General features: G+C 44.3%; 2 protein-coding genes across 6 annotated transcripts in view; both read right to left on the bottom strand.

Annotated features, from left to right (window-relative positions):
* The window catches only part of mrnip (MRN complex interacting protein), a 10,993-nt gene extending 8,965 nt beyond the window's left edge, over positions 1–2,028 (bottom strand). For all 3 annotated transcript variants that reach the window (XM_076105332.1, XM_076105333.1, XM_076105334.1), the window contains exon 1: positions 1,852–2,028. In XM_076105332.1, coding sequence (XP_075961447.1) covers positions 1,852–1,911 — 60 coding nt within the window. In that variant the 5' untranslated portion in view covers positions 1,912–2,028. The remainder of the gene's footprint in view (positions 1–1,851) is intronic.
* Positions 2,029–2,940: 912 nt separating this feature from the next.
* Positions 2,941–19,020, bottom strand: tbc1d9b (TBC1 domain family member 9b). Of its 3 annotated transcripts, XM_076105137.1 has the most exons (23): positions 18,762–19,020; positions 17,358–17,468; positions 17,160–17,278; positions 16,834–17,074; positions 15,807–16,065; positions 14,758–14,965; positions 13,784–13,981; positions 13,515–13,658; positions 12,002–12,152; positions 11,711–11,925; positions 11,223–11,340; positions 10,725–10,927; positions 10,523–10,605; positions 10,277–10,406; positions 9,191–9,289; positions 8,924–8,992; positions 7,344–7,584; positions 7,173–7,238; positions 7,017–7,085; positions 6,480–6,533; positions 5,377–5,421; positions 5,147–5,244; positions 2,941–4,436 (listed from the first exon to the last, which is right to left on the bottom strand). In XM_076105137.1, exons 1-23 carry the CDS (start codon positions 18,877–18,879, stop codon positions 3,870–3,872), a joined length of 3,606 nt encoding a protein of 1,201 aa, XP_075961252.1. In that variant the 5' UTR covers positions 18,880–19,020; the 3' UTR covers positions 2,941–3,869. The 3 variants fall into 3 exon arrangements, with proteins under 3 accessions (XP_075961252.1, XP_075961253.1, XP_075961255.1); XM_076105138.1 differs by lacking the exon at positions 6,480–6,533; XM_076105140.1 differs by lacking the exons at positions 17,160–17,278; positions 17,358–17,468; positions 18,762–19,020 and having other exon boundaries at positions 16,943–17,074.
* Between the last annotated feature and the right edge of the window lie 122 nt (positions 19,021–19,142).

Genomic DNA, 19,142 nt, shown 5'->3' with positions numbered 1-19,142 from the left:
GAAAATAACAGAGGCCCCAGAAACGAGCCCTGCGGTACGCCACAAGACAGTGGAGAGGTAACAGACACAAAATCACCCACAGACATTAAAACTTCTGTCATTGAGGTAAGATGTGAACCAGTCTAGCGCTATGCCAGATATGCCAACCCAATCACGTAGCCTCTTAATCAGGATGTTATGGTCTACAGTGTCGAATGCAGAACTGAGGTCCAGAAGAACTAACACAGAGCAGTCACCTGCATCAGAACACATGAGAATGTAATTTGAAACCCTCAGGAGAGCGGTTTCAGTAGAGTGTTGTCTGCGAAACCCAGACTGGAATTCGTCGTACATGTTGTGCCTCTCCAGTGCAGCAGTAAGTTGGTTGTTCACCACTTTCTCTACAATTTTGGACAGGAAAGGCAGTTTTGATATGGGCCTGTAGTTCATAGGCAATGCCGGATCTAAGTTTGGTTTCTTTAATATGGGCTGGATAGTGGCATGTTTAAAATAGGAAGGGACAATTCCTGTAGACAATGAGGAATTGACAATAGATGTTACTGCAGGGCCAATAATTAGCAGAACTTTCTTAAATAGAGAGGATGGTATTATATCCAGAGGGCAAGATGATGGCTTTGTTTTGTTAATTATGTCCATCAGGTCTTGAAGGCTGATAGGTTGGAAAGAGTCCAGAACAGTAGGAGATTGGGAGGAGCTACATGTAGATGAACAAATCCCAGGCTGAATGCCAGACCTAATACCTGTTACCTTATCATTGAAATAGGTAAGGAATTTGTTGCAATCGTCAACAGAACAGCATGGTAATGTAGAGACAGACGGTGAAACAATTCTCTTAATTGTGTCAAACAAAATCTTGGGATTTTTCTTTGAGGAAGAGATTAAGTTGGCAAAATAAGCAGTTCTAGCTTCCTTTACTCCAGCATTAAAAGAAACTCTGAGGTCTTTGAGATATGAGCGATGCACTTCTAGCCCAGTGGCTTTTATCACCCTCTATGTACCAACGTACATTTATAACAAATACCACACATATTACGGTAATCAGCGTTGCATATGTGTCTGACCAAAATACCAAAAAAAGCAAAAAATAAATTATTCATTTAAATTATTGTTTTAGAGTTTTTAAAGTGTTTTGTTTGTAATATGTATAATAAGCATCATTTAGTATCACTACTGAGAATTTAACAAACATAAAAACATGACGTAGATAGGTTTGCAGTTTTCAAGAAGTATATTTAAATATCATCTCTTACACACATGAAGATAAAGTTGTGAACACCGGCTGAATATCTTTGATCAGAATCATTATAACTGTGTTATAACTGCTGCTGTGTAAAGGGAATACTGCTGCTAACAAGAACCTGATGTGTTTAAAGTGTTTACAAACCAAATGTTATTGACCTTTAGTTCATATAGCAGTACTTTCAAAATAAAAGTGCACAATACACTACTTTAGAATTCATTATTGAATTTTGGGCATAACTGAGATTAATCACGATTAAAAATTGTAATCGTTGCCCAGCACTAATATATATTTATATCATCTTATCAGTTTAAACACACATTAAGACCTGCATGTCAACACGTCTCTTCTTTTTTCATTCTGACTTAATGTAAATTTTCTTTGTTTCATTTTCTTTAACACGTCTCTTCTTTTTTCATTCTGACTTAATGTAAATTTTCTTTGTTTCATTTTCTTTAATTGAAGGTAAGAAGTTAACTTTAATATAACACCATTAAATCAACTGAAAACATTACACGATCATTTTTATCACTATTTTAAGTGGATTTTTATTGGAATGTTAGCTAAAAACAAGTCCGTTAGCTCTGTGTCTCTCTGAGTTTGTTTGTTACCTGATGGACCTGGAAGCTCTCACAGGTAGAACACCTGAGGACGTGAAACTCCTGAACCATGACAGACGTTCTGAATCTACTATTTATATATATATATTACCTACTAAATCTACTATGTATATCTTCTGGAACACAGGTCCGTGTTCCCGGTTCTATTTGAACAAAAAGAAGAGGAAAAACATTACAGCGGAAACAGGAAGTGAAACCGGAAGTGGGCATTTTCCTCTCTGAGCGCCTCCTGCAGGTCGGAGGACTGAATATAATATAAATAGACATATACATATAAATATAAACTAAATATAAATATATATATAAACTAGATATAAATATTAACTAAATATAAATATACGTATAAATATAAATATAAACTAGATATAAATATACAGCGGGTAAAATAAGTATTGAACACGTCACCATTTTTCTCAGTAAATATATTTCTAAAGGTGATGTTGACATGAACTTTTCACCAGATGTTGGTAACAACCCAAGTAATCCATACATACAAAGAACTCCTAACAAATATGTTCAGAAATTAAGTTATGTGTAATAAAATGGAATGACACAGGGAAAAAGTATTGAACACGCTTACTGAAATTTAGTTAATACTTGGTACAAAAGCCTTTGTTGGTAATGATGCTTCCTGTATGGAGAAACTAGTCGCATGCATTGCTCAGGTGTGATTTTGGGCCATTCTTCCACACAAAGTCTTCAAATCTTCAAGGTTCCGTGGGCCTCTTCTATGAACTCTGATCTTTAGTCCTTTCCATAGATTTTCTATTGGATTCAAGTCAGCTGATCGTCCGGGCCATTCTAGCAGCTTTGTTTTATTTCTCTGTTTATTGGTCGGTCCTTTCCTTTCCTTTGGTAAAGGAGGGTCTAGTGTTTCCTATCCTAAAGGAGACAAGAAAAGAAGGAAGCAACCTTTCCTTAGCATTTAGAGGATTCCACCAGCTCTGATACATCCAGGTCATTCACTCCGTTACAAGAAATACTAACTATATAAGTATTTATATTATATTATATATGATATATATATTCATATATTATATATATATTCATCTACAAACATGAGACCACAGAAGAAGAAAAGGGAGTTTCCTTCAGTATTTATTAGACAACGTATAACTGATCGATAATAAAAGCAGAATAAATACGGTAAAGACAAGAGAATAAAAACATCCTCTGACATCACAGGAGTGACGTCATCACAAACAAGGCTTCAGTGACGTTAAAATAAAAAACTCCAGGTGTGAAGTCACCTGAGTGAAACAAGTAATATGACGTTATTAATATACAGTAAACATATGTGAGGAAACTAAAGCATTTCATCATTAAACACGTTGGTTTTATTGTCTCTAGATCACTTTTTATTCAAGTTTTATTGTCTTAAAATCAATGAAAAGGTGAATAATCCTTATTTAAAGTCATTTCTTTAATCTTCTCGTATAAACTTTGACCTGTTTACCTCATAATATAATAATAATGTTCAATCTTTCTTTGACTATAAACAGAAATGATTTGATTATATGAAGATGATTTAGTGTCGTTGGTTTTAATCTTTATTTACATTTAACTAAATGAATTCATTTATAGGATAGATTTTATGGTAATCAGGTGACTTCACTGACCAATCAGAGCTCAGTACGTAAATCATGAGATAATATTACACAAATGAAGAAGTTATGTTTCAGACTAAATCACTGTTTAAATTCACAGGTTTATATTAATTATAGTCAGATCTGTGTCTCTAGATGAAGCAGTGATTTTATTAATATAATCATTTAAACATTGATTTATTAACAGTTTAATATGTTTCTTTCAGTCTGAATTATGAGTTTAACTTCTTCATATTTCTGATGTCATAGTTTTCTCTTTTTAAAACGGTCTGCTGACAGCAGACTGGTCCTCGTCTGTGATTGGTCAGATGCTTTAAACCCCTTTATGTGAACGTCTCATAACCAGATCAATCAGGTGGAGGTGAGTCAGGTGGTGGAGGTGAGTCAGGTGGTGGAGGTGAGTCAGGTGGAGGCAAGTTCGTGGTCGGAGGCGGAGCTTGTCTGACGCTCTACCGCCCTCTGAGCCTTACAGGCGGCCATCTTGTTCTGGAAGTCCCTCTTCTTTTCAAAGTAGTCCACGAGCGGCGGCTCCGTCAGCAGCGACGCCAGCACCTGTTCGAAGGTGATCGACCAATCGACATCCAGCACACTGCCCTGCCTCTGACCGCCGATCAGCACGGTGTCGTCGGCGATGTCGTCGCACTGCAGCGATCCGGAGCTCACCACGGAGTACGACGACAGCGACGTGTCGTCTTTGATCTCCTCGTCCGGAGCCGCCGGCTCCAGCTGAGCGTCGGCCAAAGCTCGACGCACCTGGGACTCACCTGACTCCTCCCTCTGACCCTCGGTGGACGGAGCCTGAGCAGCGGCTTCGTCCGTCTTCCGGCCGCCATTGTTGAACTTCTTGCCGACCTCCCCTATACGCAGCAGCAGGCTGGCAACGGTGGCGATGGAATGATAGAGCTGCTGCTCCAGAAGGTCCTCACTGAACATGTTGTAGAGGGTCTTACACAGGTCGATGAACTGCTCCTACACACACACACACACACAAACATGTTAACACACGCACACAAACATATTAACACACACACACACACCCACACAAACACACACGCACACACAAACATGTTAACACACACACACACAAACATATTAACACACACACACACACACACACAAACATATTAACACACACACACACACAAACATATTAACACACACACACACACACAAACATATTAACACACACACACACACACACATATTAACACACACACAAACATATTAACACACACGAGTAATTTTAAGAGGGTACAGGACCACGTGGAATCCCTTGTGGATTTTAAAATCATAGCAGCGTTTAGAAGAAACAAAAACATAAAAGATCTTCTAGTACATGCCTCCTTGGGCGGAAAACATAAAAAAGACAAGCACAACAGACACTTTAAAAATATTAAATTCATGGTAAATCAACATACACACAGAGACACAAACATAGTAACACACACACACACCCACACAAACACACACGCACACACAAACATGTTAACACACACACACACAAACATATTAACACACACACACACACACACACACAAACATATTAACACACACACACACACAAACATATTAACACACACACACACACAAACATATTAACACACACACACACAAACATATTAACACACACATAAACACACATATTAACACACACACAGGACTGAACCAGATCTCTTCACCTGGTTCATCCTGGGCAGGTCTTTGATGGTCTCCGTCTTGGGTTCCTTCTCTTTGGCCCACATTCTCAGGTAGTACCGGTAGTCCTTCACCTTCTCCTCTGAAACAACAGACAGAGACCTGTCTACCTGCAGTCCAACACACACACCTGTGCTCAGGTGTGGTCAGTAAGTGGACACACAGGTAACCTGAACCTGGTTCTGAATCTAGTCTGACTCTAGGAGGCATTTACCTTTCTTCTCCACGATATCTCCGCCTCCATCCTTCACCTCCTCACCTGCACACAGACAGATCTTCATCACCATCATCACCATCATCACCACCATCATCATCATCATCACCACCACCATCACCACCATCATCATCACCACCATCATCACCACCATCATCATCGTCACCACCACCACCACCATCGTCATCACCACCACCATCATCATCACCATCACCACCACCACCATCATCATCACCACCACCACCATCATCATTATCACCACCATCATCATCATCATCACCACCACCATCATCACCACCATCATCATTATCACCACCATCATCACCACCATCATCATCACCACCATCATCGTCACCACCACCACTGTCATCATCATCACCACCACCACCACCACCACCGTCATCATCATCACCACCATCATCATCGTCATCACCACCATCATCGTCACCACCACCACCAGCATCGTCATCACCACCACCATCATCATCATCGTCACCACCACCACCACCATCGTCATCACCACCACCATCATCACCATCACCACCACCACCACCACCACCACCATCATCATCATTATCACCACCACCATCATTATCACCACCATCATCATCATCATCACCACCATCATTATCACCACCACCATCATCATCACCATCACCATCACCATCATCACCACCATCAACAACATCATCGTCACCACCACCACCACCACCATCATCATCATCATCATCATCACCATCATAAAAAAGCACAAATGTTGCGATAAAGAATGAAATAAGTTCAAACTGTTAGTTAAAATGTCTCCTGCTCTGATCATCTGGCCACACCCCCAACAGTGATGTCATAGCACAGGTGAAACAGCTGGAGCTGGACCAGTAACAAAGGTCATGATCATAGGTTCTACTGGGGGATCAGAGACCCGGGTCCACATCAGAGACCCGGGTCCACTACAGTCCAGGTGAGAAACAACTGCTGTGACATCACTGGCTGTGGGCAGGTGGGCAATGTCAAACCTGAACCATCAAGACCATCAAGACCATCAGGACCATCAAGACCATCAGCCTGAGGAGCAACAGGTTCCTCAAAACCACAAAGACACAAACCTGAAGTCACTTCATGCTGAGTCAACATGTCCAGATCAGACAGGAGGGAAGATTCTGGAGGGAAAGTTGAAAAGAAAAGAAGAAGAAGAAGAAGAAGAAGAAGAAGAAGTAAAAGAAGCAGAAGAAGAAGAAGAAGAAGTAAAAGAAGCAGAAGAAGAAGAAGTAAAAGAAGCAGAAGAAGAAGAAGTAAAAGAAGCAGAAGAAGAAGAAGAAGAAGCAGAAGAAGAAGTAAAAGAAGCAGCAGAAGAAGTAGAAGAAGAGATGAAGCAGCATGTGAGTAAGAAAGGAAACATTGAAATATTAATGAGAAGATTTGATTGATGATGTTTCACTGATTGAACCTGATCAGTTCACACTAACTTTTATTCTACTGTGTTTATTTATTACAGCAGGAACCAAGTCCTCCAAACAACTGTGGATGTATCTGTAATGTGGCAACAATACACACATGTATTTACAACTGCAGTAGTAGTAGTAGTAGTAGTAGAAATACTGCAGTAAATCAGTAGTTCACAGTATATTTATCTGTGTGTTTACCTTGAGGTTCCTCCTCAGTGAAGAAGTGTGTCGCCTCCAGAGCAGACTCCGCCTCCTCAGGACACAGAGCTGCAACACAAACAAACAAATAAACAACCACACAAATAAATAAATAACCCACCAAATAAATGAACAAAGACTACAGACTACTGTTACCTGGTGGGAGGTGGAGCTTGTACAGCAGTTTGAGTTTCTCGGTCATGTCTCCGTGGTACATCCCACCTGCAGACACACAAACAAACTCTGATACCATCTAAATATTTAGATATTTAATATTTAAATCCTCTAAAAAGACTCAGGAGTGAAGCCTCCTGTTTGTGGACTCACTGAGTCCGGTGATGAACTCTTTGAAGTTGACCAGTCCGTCCTTGTTCTGGTCCAGGAGTCTGAAGAGGCGGGTCGACAGCGTGGAGGTGTGGCCTCCACAGACCCAGGGAGCCAGTGCGTTGAACAGCTGAGTGAACTGAGCCGGGTCGATGCGGTACTGCTCCAGGTACGGCAGGCTGGGGTCATGGTGCTCAGCTGCAGAGCTGCTGGAGCCCCAATAACAGCTCGTCATGTGTTTGGACTGAAGATCAGAGATACAAAAAGAGGCTTTAAACTCAGATTACAGCACCTACACAAACATCCAATTCAAATTACAATCATCATCTGACACCAGACAAAGATATTGTTTATATATCACCAACATAGTTAGGGCCGGCTCAGGTCTACCGTTAGGGCCGGCTCAGGTCTACCGTTAGGGCCGGCTCAGGTCTACAGTTAGGGCCGGTTCAGGTTTACAGTTAGGGCCGGTTCAGGTTTACAGTTAGGGCCGGTTCAGGTTTACAGTTAGGGCCGGTTCAGGTTTGTAGTTAGGGCCGGTTCAGGTTTGTAGTTAGGGCCGGTTCAGGTTTGTAGTTAGGGCTGGTTCAGGTTTGTAGTTAGGGCTGGTTCAGGTTTGTAGTTAGGGCTGGTTCAGGTGGAGCATAAATCTTCTCCCAAGTCGTAGTTCTCTTGCAGACTGAGTCAGATCATCCTCCAGGATTTGTGGATATGTTTCTGCATTCATGTTCCCCTCTACCTTTACAAGCCTTCCAGGGCCTGCTGCTGAGAAGCATCCCCAGAGCATGATGCTGCCACCACCATGCTTCACGGTGGAGATGGTGTGTTTGTGCTGATGTGCAGTGTTTGGTGTTCACCAAACATAGCGTCTAGTCTGATGGCCAAAAAGCTAAATTTTTGTCTCATCAGACCAAAGAACCTTCTTTTTTTATTTTTTTTTATTTATTATACTATATTGATCCCGGAAGGGGAAATTTGTCTCTGCATTTGACCCATCCCTGTATATAGGGAGCAGTGGGCTGCCAATGACAGGCGCCCGGGGAGCCGTTAGGGTTTCAGTGTCTTGCTCAGGGACACTTCGACACGTGACACGTCCCAGTCAAGGATCGAACCATTGACCTTGCGGTTACCGTTGACCTTGGACCTCCCAGACAGGTGTTTTTATACTACAATCACTTGACACACATCAACTGCACTCAGGTCATCTCCATTTCACTACTTGTGACACTGCTGTCATCAACTAGCTGCACTTCTGTTGAATTAGGTCAGTCACTTTAAAGGGGGTGAATATTATGCAATCATTTACTTTACCTTATATATTATTAATTAATTTACATTAGTTTGTAAAAATCTGTTTTCACTTTGATATTAAAGAGGTTTTTTTTGCAAATTCTTGTCAAAAAAGCCAAATTAAACTGACCATGATTTCGTGTATAAAAGCAACAAAAGGGTGAAACATCCAAGGCGGGTGAATACTTTTTATAGGCATTGTATATATATATATACAAGTTTAAAAGTAGTAAACACACAGAAACATTTAACACAGCAACTTTTTAAAAACATCTGAACTGAAACCTTCTGACCTTAAAGAGACAGTAGAGCTCCTCCAGTTCCTCGATACTGAAGGCAGACTCCGTCATCATCGCTCTAACCTGTGCACACACACACACACACACACACACACACACACACACACACACACACACACACACACACACACACACACACACACACACACACACACACACACACACACACACACACACACACACACACACACACACACACGTAAACACTGTGTCCACATTAGCATGTTAGCATTTAACCTGCAGTACCCAAACATCACCCACCACGCTCCTCTTGGCCGTGTCCTCCAGTGACTGGATGACCTTTAACCTCTGTTTGAACCTCATCTGCTCAATGACATCAGAACGCAAGCTGCCGAACTTCTGTTCAGAGAAGAAAAAACAGATATTATCTCAAAAAACATCCTGGAATTAAATTGAAACACTGCGGCTGCAAGAGTTAGACCGAGACGCTGGAGCTGCAGGAGTTAGACCGAGACCCTACTGGAGCTGCAGGAGTTAGAGCGAGACTCTACTGGAGCTGCAGGAGTTAGACCGAGATCCTACTGGAGCTGCAGGAGTTAGACCGAGACGCTGGAGCTGCAGGAGTTAGAGCGAGACCCTACTGGAGCTGTAGGAGTTAGACCGAGACCCTACTGGAGCTGCAGGAGTTAGACCGAGATCCTACTGGAGCTGCAGGAGTTAGACCGAGATCCTACTGGAGCTGCAGGAGTTAGAGCGAGACCCTACTGGAGCTGTAGGAGTTAGACCGAGACCCTACTGGAGCTGTAGGAGTTAGACCGAGACCCTACTGGAGCTGCAGTAGTTAGACCGAGACCCTACTGGAGCTGCAGGAGTTAGACCGAGACGCTGGAGCTGCAGGAGTTAGACCGAGACGCTGGAGCTGCAGGAGTTAGACCGAGACCCTACTGGAGCTGTAGGAGTTAGACCGAGACCCTACTGGAGCTGTAGGAGTTGACCGCTGGAGCTGCAGGGGTTAGAGCGAGACCCTGGAGCTGCAGGAGTTAGAGCGAGACCCTACTGGAGCTGTAGGAGTTAGAGCGAGACGCTACTGGAGCTGCAGGAGTTAGACCGAGACCCTACTGGAGCTGCAGGAGTTAGACCGAGACCCTACTGGAGCTGCAGGAGTTAGACCGAGACGCTGGAGCTGCAGGAGTTAGACCGAGACCCTACTGGAGCTGTAGGAGTTAGACCGAGACCCTACTGGAGCTGTAGGAGTTGACCGCTGGAGCTGCAGGGGTTAGAGCGAGACCCTGGAGCTGCAGGAGTTAGACCGAAACGCTGCAGCTGCCCCCCTATAGAGGGAGCAGCACACATCATCAAATCATGACGTCACTGAGTCAGTCTGACCTCATAGGACGACTTGATGAGATCAAAGACGTCAATCTCAGGTGGAGGATCGTCTCCACTCGTCAGTAGGGCGTGCAGGTGAGGGATGGGAGGAGCCACAGTCTGTTTGTTTACAACATTGTCCAGGTACCTACACACACACACACACACACACACACACACACACACACACACACACACACACACGTTATGCTTGCTTGGATTTATTTATTTTTCACTTATTCATACTCCAGTCTGGACTCCTACCTGCCCAGGATGGTCATGGCTTCTCCCTCGTCGCTGCAGGACAGCAGGGCATCCATGTTGTCATGAAGCACAGCCAGCGCCACCTGCAGGCAGACAGACAGACAGAGCAGTTCGTTTGTGTCGTGACTGGAAGATAACCTTGATGCCCCTGCAGAAGAAGCAGCTGATCAATCAGTGAACAGTCAGTTAAGTGTAGTCTGACCTGAAAGGTGACCTTGATTCCTTCGTAGAAGAAGCAGTCGACTAATAGGACGGCGCTGTCGAAGGGCATCACAGACAGGAAGAGTGTGAGGAACCAGGACAGGCTGATGGTGGAGATCACACCCAGTTCCTGCATGTGTTCATACAGAAGAGGGAGGAAGGCTCGAGTCAGCTCCTCAAACACCCCCTGATCCACCAGAGCACCTGCAGGGACAGAAACAACATGAGAACAGGGCGGTGTTCCCTGAAGCTACACCTCACTGCAGCTGATCCAGTATAAAATATACTCATTTATGTAAGAACAATGTTTTAGGGTTTTAGAAACACTAATGAAGAAACTGTCTGCAAGGTGGTAGACATGTCGTGTCTTCTTTAAAGGATAGGGTGGTCTAGGATTTCAACTACCTGGAGTCCACCTTAGTCAGTTCATACAAGCTGTTGCACACTGAGAACAGAACCTGACACGCTGCTGACCTACGACTCTGGTGTTGTTACTGACCTACGACTCTGGTGTTGTAGTAGTCGGGCAGCATCCGCTCACACAACGCCACCAACAGCCAGAAGGCCTCCTCCTCCGGACAGTAGAGCAACAAGACAGAGGTGACAATGTTCATTGCCTGGAGGAGGAACAAGGAGAGAATATGTGTCACTTTTTTGAATACTTTAATATCTCTATCATTACTATATTTATTCATGGCCCAGCAATTTGATGTTTTTAAATGTAAATTTCAGTACAGAATATGCAATTAACAAAACTGTATTTGTACTGTATATAACTATATGTATTTAAAAATGAAAAATGAATTGCAGTCAGCAGAAAGTAGTCAATGTACTTGATGTATTTTTTCAAACAATTTTTTATGATTTACATTAAATACAGCTTTGACCTGGCAGTATTCAGTTCACTTTGCACCATTTTTTAGTTTAAAGTACCCGATCCCTGGGTTGTACTTCAATTTATTTCATATAAAATACTTTATTTTGTACCTGACAGTACCCAATCCCCGGGTTGCGGTGAGCATAGGCAGTGAGGACGCGTCGCAGCGCTGCGATACCCGTCTCGTTCTGGAAGGCTCGGTGCTCAGGCATCGAGCGGTGAAGGTCTCGCTCGATCTCCTCGGTAGCCAGCGAACATAGCCCCATGGCCTGCTCCACCAGGTCACTGTAGTAACCAGGGTGGGTCGCCATCTCGTTTTTTGCTCCTGGACCAAAAGGGGGACAGGTGAATACACAGAGTCTCAGTTTACCTTTGATATGAATGAATTAACTAACACTGACCAGAGAACAGCAGCCACAGCTCCCCTCTCAGGCGTTCTGGGATCCCGTTGAGGACGTGTTCTCTGGTTCTGGAGGTTCGGTACATGCAGACACCTCGACCAAACTCTGAGAAATGTATATTCCACGCCTCCTCTTTCATCTTCTCCTTCATCTACAGGAGGGAAAGAGAGAAGGATGGAGGGGAGGAGAAGATGGGGGAAAGTGAGAATTTACTTCCACAGTCTGACACAGGACCATTAAACTGTAGCTTAATTTCACACATCCACATCAGTCTGGATCAAAAGATAATAAACATCTGGAACCAAAACATCGCAAAACTAAATCAGTGTCTGTTGGCCCTCCTCAGTATCCAACAGTACTGCTCAGTTTCCAACATCAGGACCCAACAGTACTCCTCAGTACCTAAAGGTCCTCAGTATCTCAAGGTCTGCAGTATCTAACAGTACTCTTCAGTACCTTATGCTGTGTTCACACCAAGCACGGCGCAAATTATTCGCGCGAGTAGATTAAATACAAAGTCCATGCACAGACGTGATGAGACTGGAGTGATGCGAATTTGCTTCAATCGCCAAAACGCCCCAAACGCGGGAGTTAAAATCTTTCAACTCCGGCAAAAAAATGGCCTATCAGTGTTGATATGACCTCCTGTCGTCACTGAAGTCCTGTCGTTGTTGAATCAGTAAACAAATACTGTATCTGTGTTCACCCAGAGCTCTACGATACCTCATATCAATAGAGACCGGACCAAACTATGTGTATAAATGTATGTGTGTAAACCATATGGTACAAACAATGAAAAAGACGCTGCCGTATTTACGCCGAGATGACGTTATTTTGAGTACTGATGGAGCTGCTACAATGTTAGCTTAGCCTAGCACCGATCAATCCGAACTCGATTGAGAAAATAAGCATTTAAAAAAGTGATTTGCTTGTCGTCTTGCGGAGAGAACTAACAAAACATGAATTCAGACTTTTTACAAACCAGCATCATTACGTAGTTATTTCGGCATCCCCTTTATCGGTATATTGCAATCAAATCACAGCAAAATCCATTTGTTATCTGTTCATACAGCTGTAGTAAACCAGCCGACGTGTGGCTTGCTACAGTGAATACATTGATAAAATCCAAGAAACCCAGACAAGAAGGCGTTTAGTCTCCCGGAATATCTGGGACTTCCACAACAAGTACTAAGCAGAAATAGAGGTTATTTTTTCCATGGTTGATGGCGGACAGTTGCAGGGCGATTAGCCACGACCCCTCTTCAGCGCATCTAGCGCGAATGGCGCAATTCACGCAAATGACCACAGATGGTCCCCCGCGAATAACGCGTGGCAAATAAATTGCGTTGCGTTTCGTGTGAACGCACCTTAAGGGCCCTCTGTATCCAACAGTACTCCTCGGTACCTAAGGGTCCTCTGTATCTAACAGTACTCCTCAGTACCTAAGGGTCCTCAGTACCTAACAGTACCAGTCCAGTTCAGTATCTAAAAGGACTGTTGGGATTGAGCTCACGGCTTTGGGTCCCAGGTCCTCCGGAGCGTCTTGGTGGTAGAGCTGCAGCAGACCATGGCTGGCTGTGGGCAGACCAGGGTGGTAATGACGCGCCCTGACGGACTCAGACCCTGAAGACAAGGACGAGGGGGCAGTGGAGGATGCCTGATGAAACAAAACACAAATCAAAACAACTTTACAGACGAGACGCAGCTCATCTCGAACGAGCCTAATAACTTCTGATCGGACTTTGGTCCCAGCAGATCAGAACCTCTACACAAGTGACACACCGAGTGACTAATCAGAGACAGGGGGCTGGTGTCGCCCCATGAGCTGTCAGGCGTTCGCTGCAGGAAGTCAGAGATGCGTTGGACCAGGAAGTCTCTGTCTTTGAGGTTGGCAAACAGGAAGTTCATCTTGTTCTTGGTGCTGATGGAGACGGGACAAGGCAGGACGCTGCTGCTGTCCGCCTTCTCCACAATGGAAACCTGAGGAGCAGAGGATGATGGGTAAATATCACTGAGTAATGAGCATGATAATAAATAGAAATGATGGCTTGTTGCTTAGTTTGGATCATGGTCTTGTTTTTCAAATCAGAGGTACTTCTGGAGTTTAAGAAGTTCAAGTTCTACAGAAGGTCATTGTCACATCTCCCCCTCCAGGTACGACTCTTACTCCTTCAATCATCAAGGACCTGAGTCAGCTGCAGCCTGTATCAGTGGCCGTGATTGTGTGAAAGCTCTGCAGCTGTGATCTGTGATTTTGTACCATTTTTGTTCTGGACTTAATCTGCTTTTGGTTGTAGGTCAACACTTACTGTTTCATTTGTTAATAAATTCCTTCCCTTTGCTTATACTTCCGATTTCCCTGATTCTTTTTGCTTGATTTCATTTTATTGTTACTCCTCTCATCCTGGTGATGAGATATCTTCTAAACAGAGCAGGCTTTGTGTATTTACAGGGAACACTCCACCAGTAGCTGTGTCACTTTAGATTGTATTGCTAGAATGTGTGGAGAGAAAATAATATTTTGTCCGTAATAATCTGTCCAAATTCAAGCTTCATGGGTTGTGTTCAACATATTTAAAACAAATTACATGTTTTCATTTCTTTAAAGTAGATTAGTTAGTTCAGGACTTTAATGTCCACAATGTAGAAATTTGTCTTTGGGCTCAAACACATAATTAAAAACAACTGATGAGGATCAAGACAAATTATCACCAAACAACATGACTTTAAGGCGATTGATTGACAGCTTTGTTTACCTCTCTGAGAGGGATGATGAGTTGACACAAGCCTTCTTCTCTGCTGTTAAAACAGATGTAGTTGTTGGAGATGAACAGCTGTCCGACCACGTGCATCTTAGCGAACGGCGTCCACAGCGTGCAGTCCGTGTGTCCGTCCAGACGCTCCTCCGGCGTCAGCCGGAACATCATCCGGTAGTGCTCGTTCTTCGCCCTCGCGTCCAAATCTCTGCAAGACAAGAACAGGAAACACCTGGTCAGTTCAAAAGGTCCAGGACAGAGAGGTCCGGGACAGAAAAGGTCCAAGACAGAAGGTCCAGGACAGAGAAGGTCCAAGACAGAGAAGGTCCAGGACAGAGAAGGTCCTAGACAGAGAAGTTCCAAGACAGAGAAGGTCCAAGACAGAGAAGGTCCTAGACAGAGAAGGTCCTAGACAGAGAAGGTCCTAGACAGAGGAAGTCCGGGACAGAGAAGTCCGGGACAGAGAGGTTCGGGGCAGAGAAGGTCCAAGACAGAGAAGGTCCAGGACAAAGAAAGTCCAGGACAGAGAAGGTCCAGGACAGAGAAGGTCCAGGACAGAGAAGGTCCAAGACAGAGAAGGTTCAAGACAGAGACGGTCCAGGACAGAGACGGTCCAGGACAGAGACGGTCCAGAACAGAGAAGGTCCAAGACAGAGAAGGTCCAGGACAGAGAAGGTCCAGGACAGAGGAGGTCCAGAACAGAGAAGGTCCAAGACAGAGAAGGTCCAGGACAGATAAGGTCCAAGACAGAGAAGGTCCAGGACAGATAAGGTCCAAGACAGAGAAGGTCCAGGACAGAGAAGTCCAGGACAGAGAAATCCAGGCTGACACGCAGGAACAAAAAATGATCCCTAACATCACAATTCACAAAAAACAGTGTACATTGTTTTGTTTATGTAAATATATTACATTACAAACTATAGAATCTCCTAATCTAAATCTCAAATCAGCAAAAAAACATGCATTTGTTACTAATTTCCACCTTACTCTGATCAGAGGAAACCCTGGCAGCTTGAAATCAGGTGTACAGTTACTGAACAGAGTGATACCTCTTGAGCGCAGAGACGTTCTTGAGCGTCTTGCAGGGTTTGGGCAGCGAGCGGTCGGCAGCAAAGGCCTCGTTGTCGAGAAGCTGGCGCATGGCGATAGTGGCGAGCTGCTCCATCAGCTTGAAGGTGTCGTTGATGTTGAGGAACATGGAGAAGAAATGTTCGGTATTACGCGTGCTGACACGAACACTCTCCGGAAACACCAGAGTGGCGTTCTTCTCCAGCTGGGTCACCTCCATCCACTGAACCACCAGGGTCACTGAGAGGAGAAGTCATACAAATATATGAACTTAAATACAAACATGAAAGAACACACGGTGATTGTGTCATCTTATTTCAAATAGCTTTATTCCAAAGAATTATTAAAGAGTAACTTAATACTAAAAGCAATTCTTCACGTTAATAAATCAAATTTAGAGTCACTTTATTATTGGCTGGTAATACTTTTGGGTCACTCCAATGGTAACTCCAGAAGTACCTTCAGACAACTCCAGAAGTACCTTAAGATAACTCTAGAAGTACCTTCAGACAACTCCAGAAGTACCTTCAGACAACTCCAGAAGTACCTTCAGACAACTCCAGAAGTACCTTCAGATAACTCCAGAAGTACCTTCAGGTAACTCCGGAAGTACCTTTAGGTAACTCCGGAAGTACCTTAAGACAACTCCAGAAGTACCTTAAGACAACTCCAGAAGTACCTTTAGGTAACTCCAGAAGTACCTTAAGATAACTCCAGAAGTACCTTAAGATAACTCCAGAAGAACCTTCAGGTCTCTATATCAGTGCCTTCAGGTAACCAAAGAATTACTGCCTAGTAAATACAGAAGTACTTTCAAGTAAGTCCAGAAGAAATTGCAGTAGTATATTGTGGTACTTGTGGAAGTTGTTGGAGTGTGTTTAAAGTAAAACACTTTGTTAATTTACTCTTTAATAGAGACAACAGGACATAAAAGTGTCTCCCGTTTCCTCCTGCACAGACTGTATAGATGACATCATTAAACTCTGTCCTGTGATTGGCCGGTCGTACCCTCCTTGCCCAATAGGAAGGAGTAGAAGCACAGGTGGTTGACGGACAGGTAGAGCCAGCCCTGCCGTGGCACTCGGCCCTTCCAGTAGCTGCAGGAGTAATAATTCACCAGCTTCTCCTCCTCAGGCATCCCGAACAGCCTCCTCATCTTTAGCTCCGCCTCTCGAAACTTCCCACAATCCTCCTCCTGCTCCTCCTGCTCCTCCCCCTGCTTCAGCCGGTTCTCCTCCGCAATGATGCCCTGCAGGAAATGACATCACTTACTGACACGATCACACACAGGAAAAGAGAAACGACCTCACGGGGTCAAACAGGAAGTGACATACAGATATCTTTCCTTTGACGAAGGTGGTGACGTCTTCATCGTTGTCAAAGATGGAGATGGTCTGGAGCAAGTTGGACTCCAGCCAATCCCAGTGCTCCGTGATCTCCTTCCTGGATGAGCCTGTAAGACACAACTGAGGGTCAACAAACAAGTCACAAATACTCAACCAATCGCAGCGGTCCTGGTCCAGCTGACCCACCACAGGCCACGTTCCAGTAGATCCGAGAGTCCGCAGTCTGCAGCAGGATCCTGTAAGGAGCCACTCTTGCACTGGAGTCCAGCACCACATCCAGAGTCCCAACCAAGAGACCTTCACACAGAAAGACAGGGACAGAGGTAAACCAGGAGACCTTTAACAGAAAGACAGGGACAGAGGTAAACCAGGAGACCTTTAACAGAAAGACAGGGACAGAGGTAAACCAGGAGACCTTCACACAGAGAAACAGGGACAGAGGTAAACCAGTAGACCTTCACACAGAGAGACAGGGACAGAGGTAAACCAGTAGACCTTTAACAGAAAGACAGGGACAGAGGTAAACCAATAGACCTTCACACAGAGAAACAGGGACAGAGGTAAACCAGTAGACCTTTAAACAGAGAGACGGGGACAGAGGTAAACCAGTAGACCTTCACACAGAAAGACAGGGACAGAGGTAAACGAGTAGACCTTTAAACAGAGAAACACGGACAGAGGTAAACCAGTAGATCTTCACACAGAGAAACAGGGACAGAGGTAAACGAGTAGACCTTTACACAGAGAGACAGGGACAGAGGTAAACCAGTAGACCTTTACACAGAGAGACAGGGACAGAGGTAAACCAGTAGACCTTTACACAGAGAGACAGGGACAGAGGTCTGTTTGATATAGTCCACTAAAGTTCAGAGGTCTCATTTATAAAACAGTGTGTAGGATCCACACTAAATATTTAGAGACTACCGAGAGGAAGAGCACTCGTTCACTCATAATTCTTCCATTAATGCAGTCCTCCTAGTCCTCAAAGTCCTCCTAGTCCTCAGAGTCCTCATTGTCCTCAAAGTCCTGATAGTCCTCATAGCCCTAAAAGTCCTAACTGGTTTAAGACTGTAGTGGAACAGACGCAGACCCGTACTGTATCAAACAGACCCAGACTGTAGTGGACTATATCAAACAGACCCAGACTGTAGTGGACTATATCAAACAGACCCAGACTGTAGTGGACTGTATCAAACAGACCCAGACTGTAGTGGACTGTATCAAACAGACCCAGACTGTAGTGGACTGTATCAAACAGACCTAGACTGTAGTGGACTATATCAAACAGACCCAGACTGTAGTGGACTGTATCAAACAGACCCAGACTGTAGTGGACTGTATCAAACAGACCTAGACTGTAGTGGACTGTATCAAACAGACCCAGACTGTAGTGGACTGTATCAAACAGACCCAGACTGTAGTGGACTATATCAAACAGACCCAGACTATAGTGGACTGCAGCAGACTGCAGTGGACTGTAGCGGACTATAGTGGACTGTAGCGGACTATAGTGGACTGCAGTGGACTGTAGCGGACTATGGTGGACTGAAGAAGACTACAGTGGACTGTAGTGGACTGTAGTGGACTCACCAGAGAGTCCCCCGCCTCGGCCGTGTCCCTTCCTCCTCTGCAGGATGAAGAACGGGTTGGCCCGTTCAGAGACCCACAGAGCTCCGGCCAGCAGCACCTCCTCCGGATGGATCCACATCTCTACCCGCTCTCTGCTCACCCACCGTCGGGGAAACACCGGGAGAAGAACCGCTGTTAACGGACGGCTGATTCAGACAAACAGCGATCCAATGTTGTTGTTTTCACAAAGTCTGCTGACTGAACATCACTTCCGAGTATGACGCTGCAGGACCCGCCCTCTGTGCATGGTGCGTCATTACGTCATTACGTCACGTCGACTCTTCTGAGCGTTCATGATTAAATAAACATTTAAAATATATATAAGTTAAATAAAGATATAAT

This window comes from Anarhichas minor, unplaced genomic scaffold, assembly GCF_050575085.1.
Source record: "Anarhichas minor isolate MPS153535 unplaced genomic scaffold, ASM5057508v1 ptg000031l, whole genome shotgun sequence".
In the NCBI taxonomy this organism is placed as follows: Eukaryota; Metazoa; Chordata; class Actinopteri; order Perciformes; family Anarhichadidae; genus Anarhichas; species Anarhichas minor.
The sequence above is the reverse complement of the archived record's forward strand: the minus strand, read 5'-3'. Positions and strand labels throughout refer to the sequence as shown.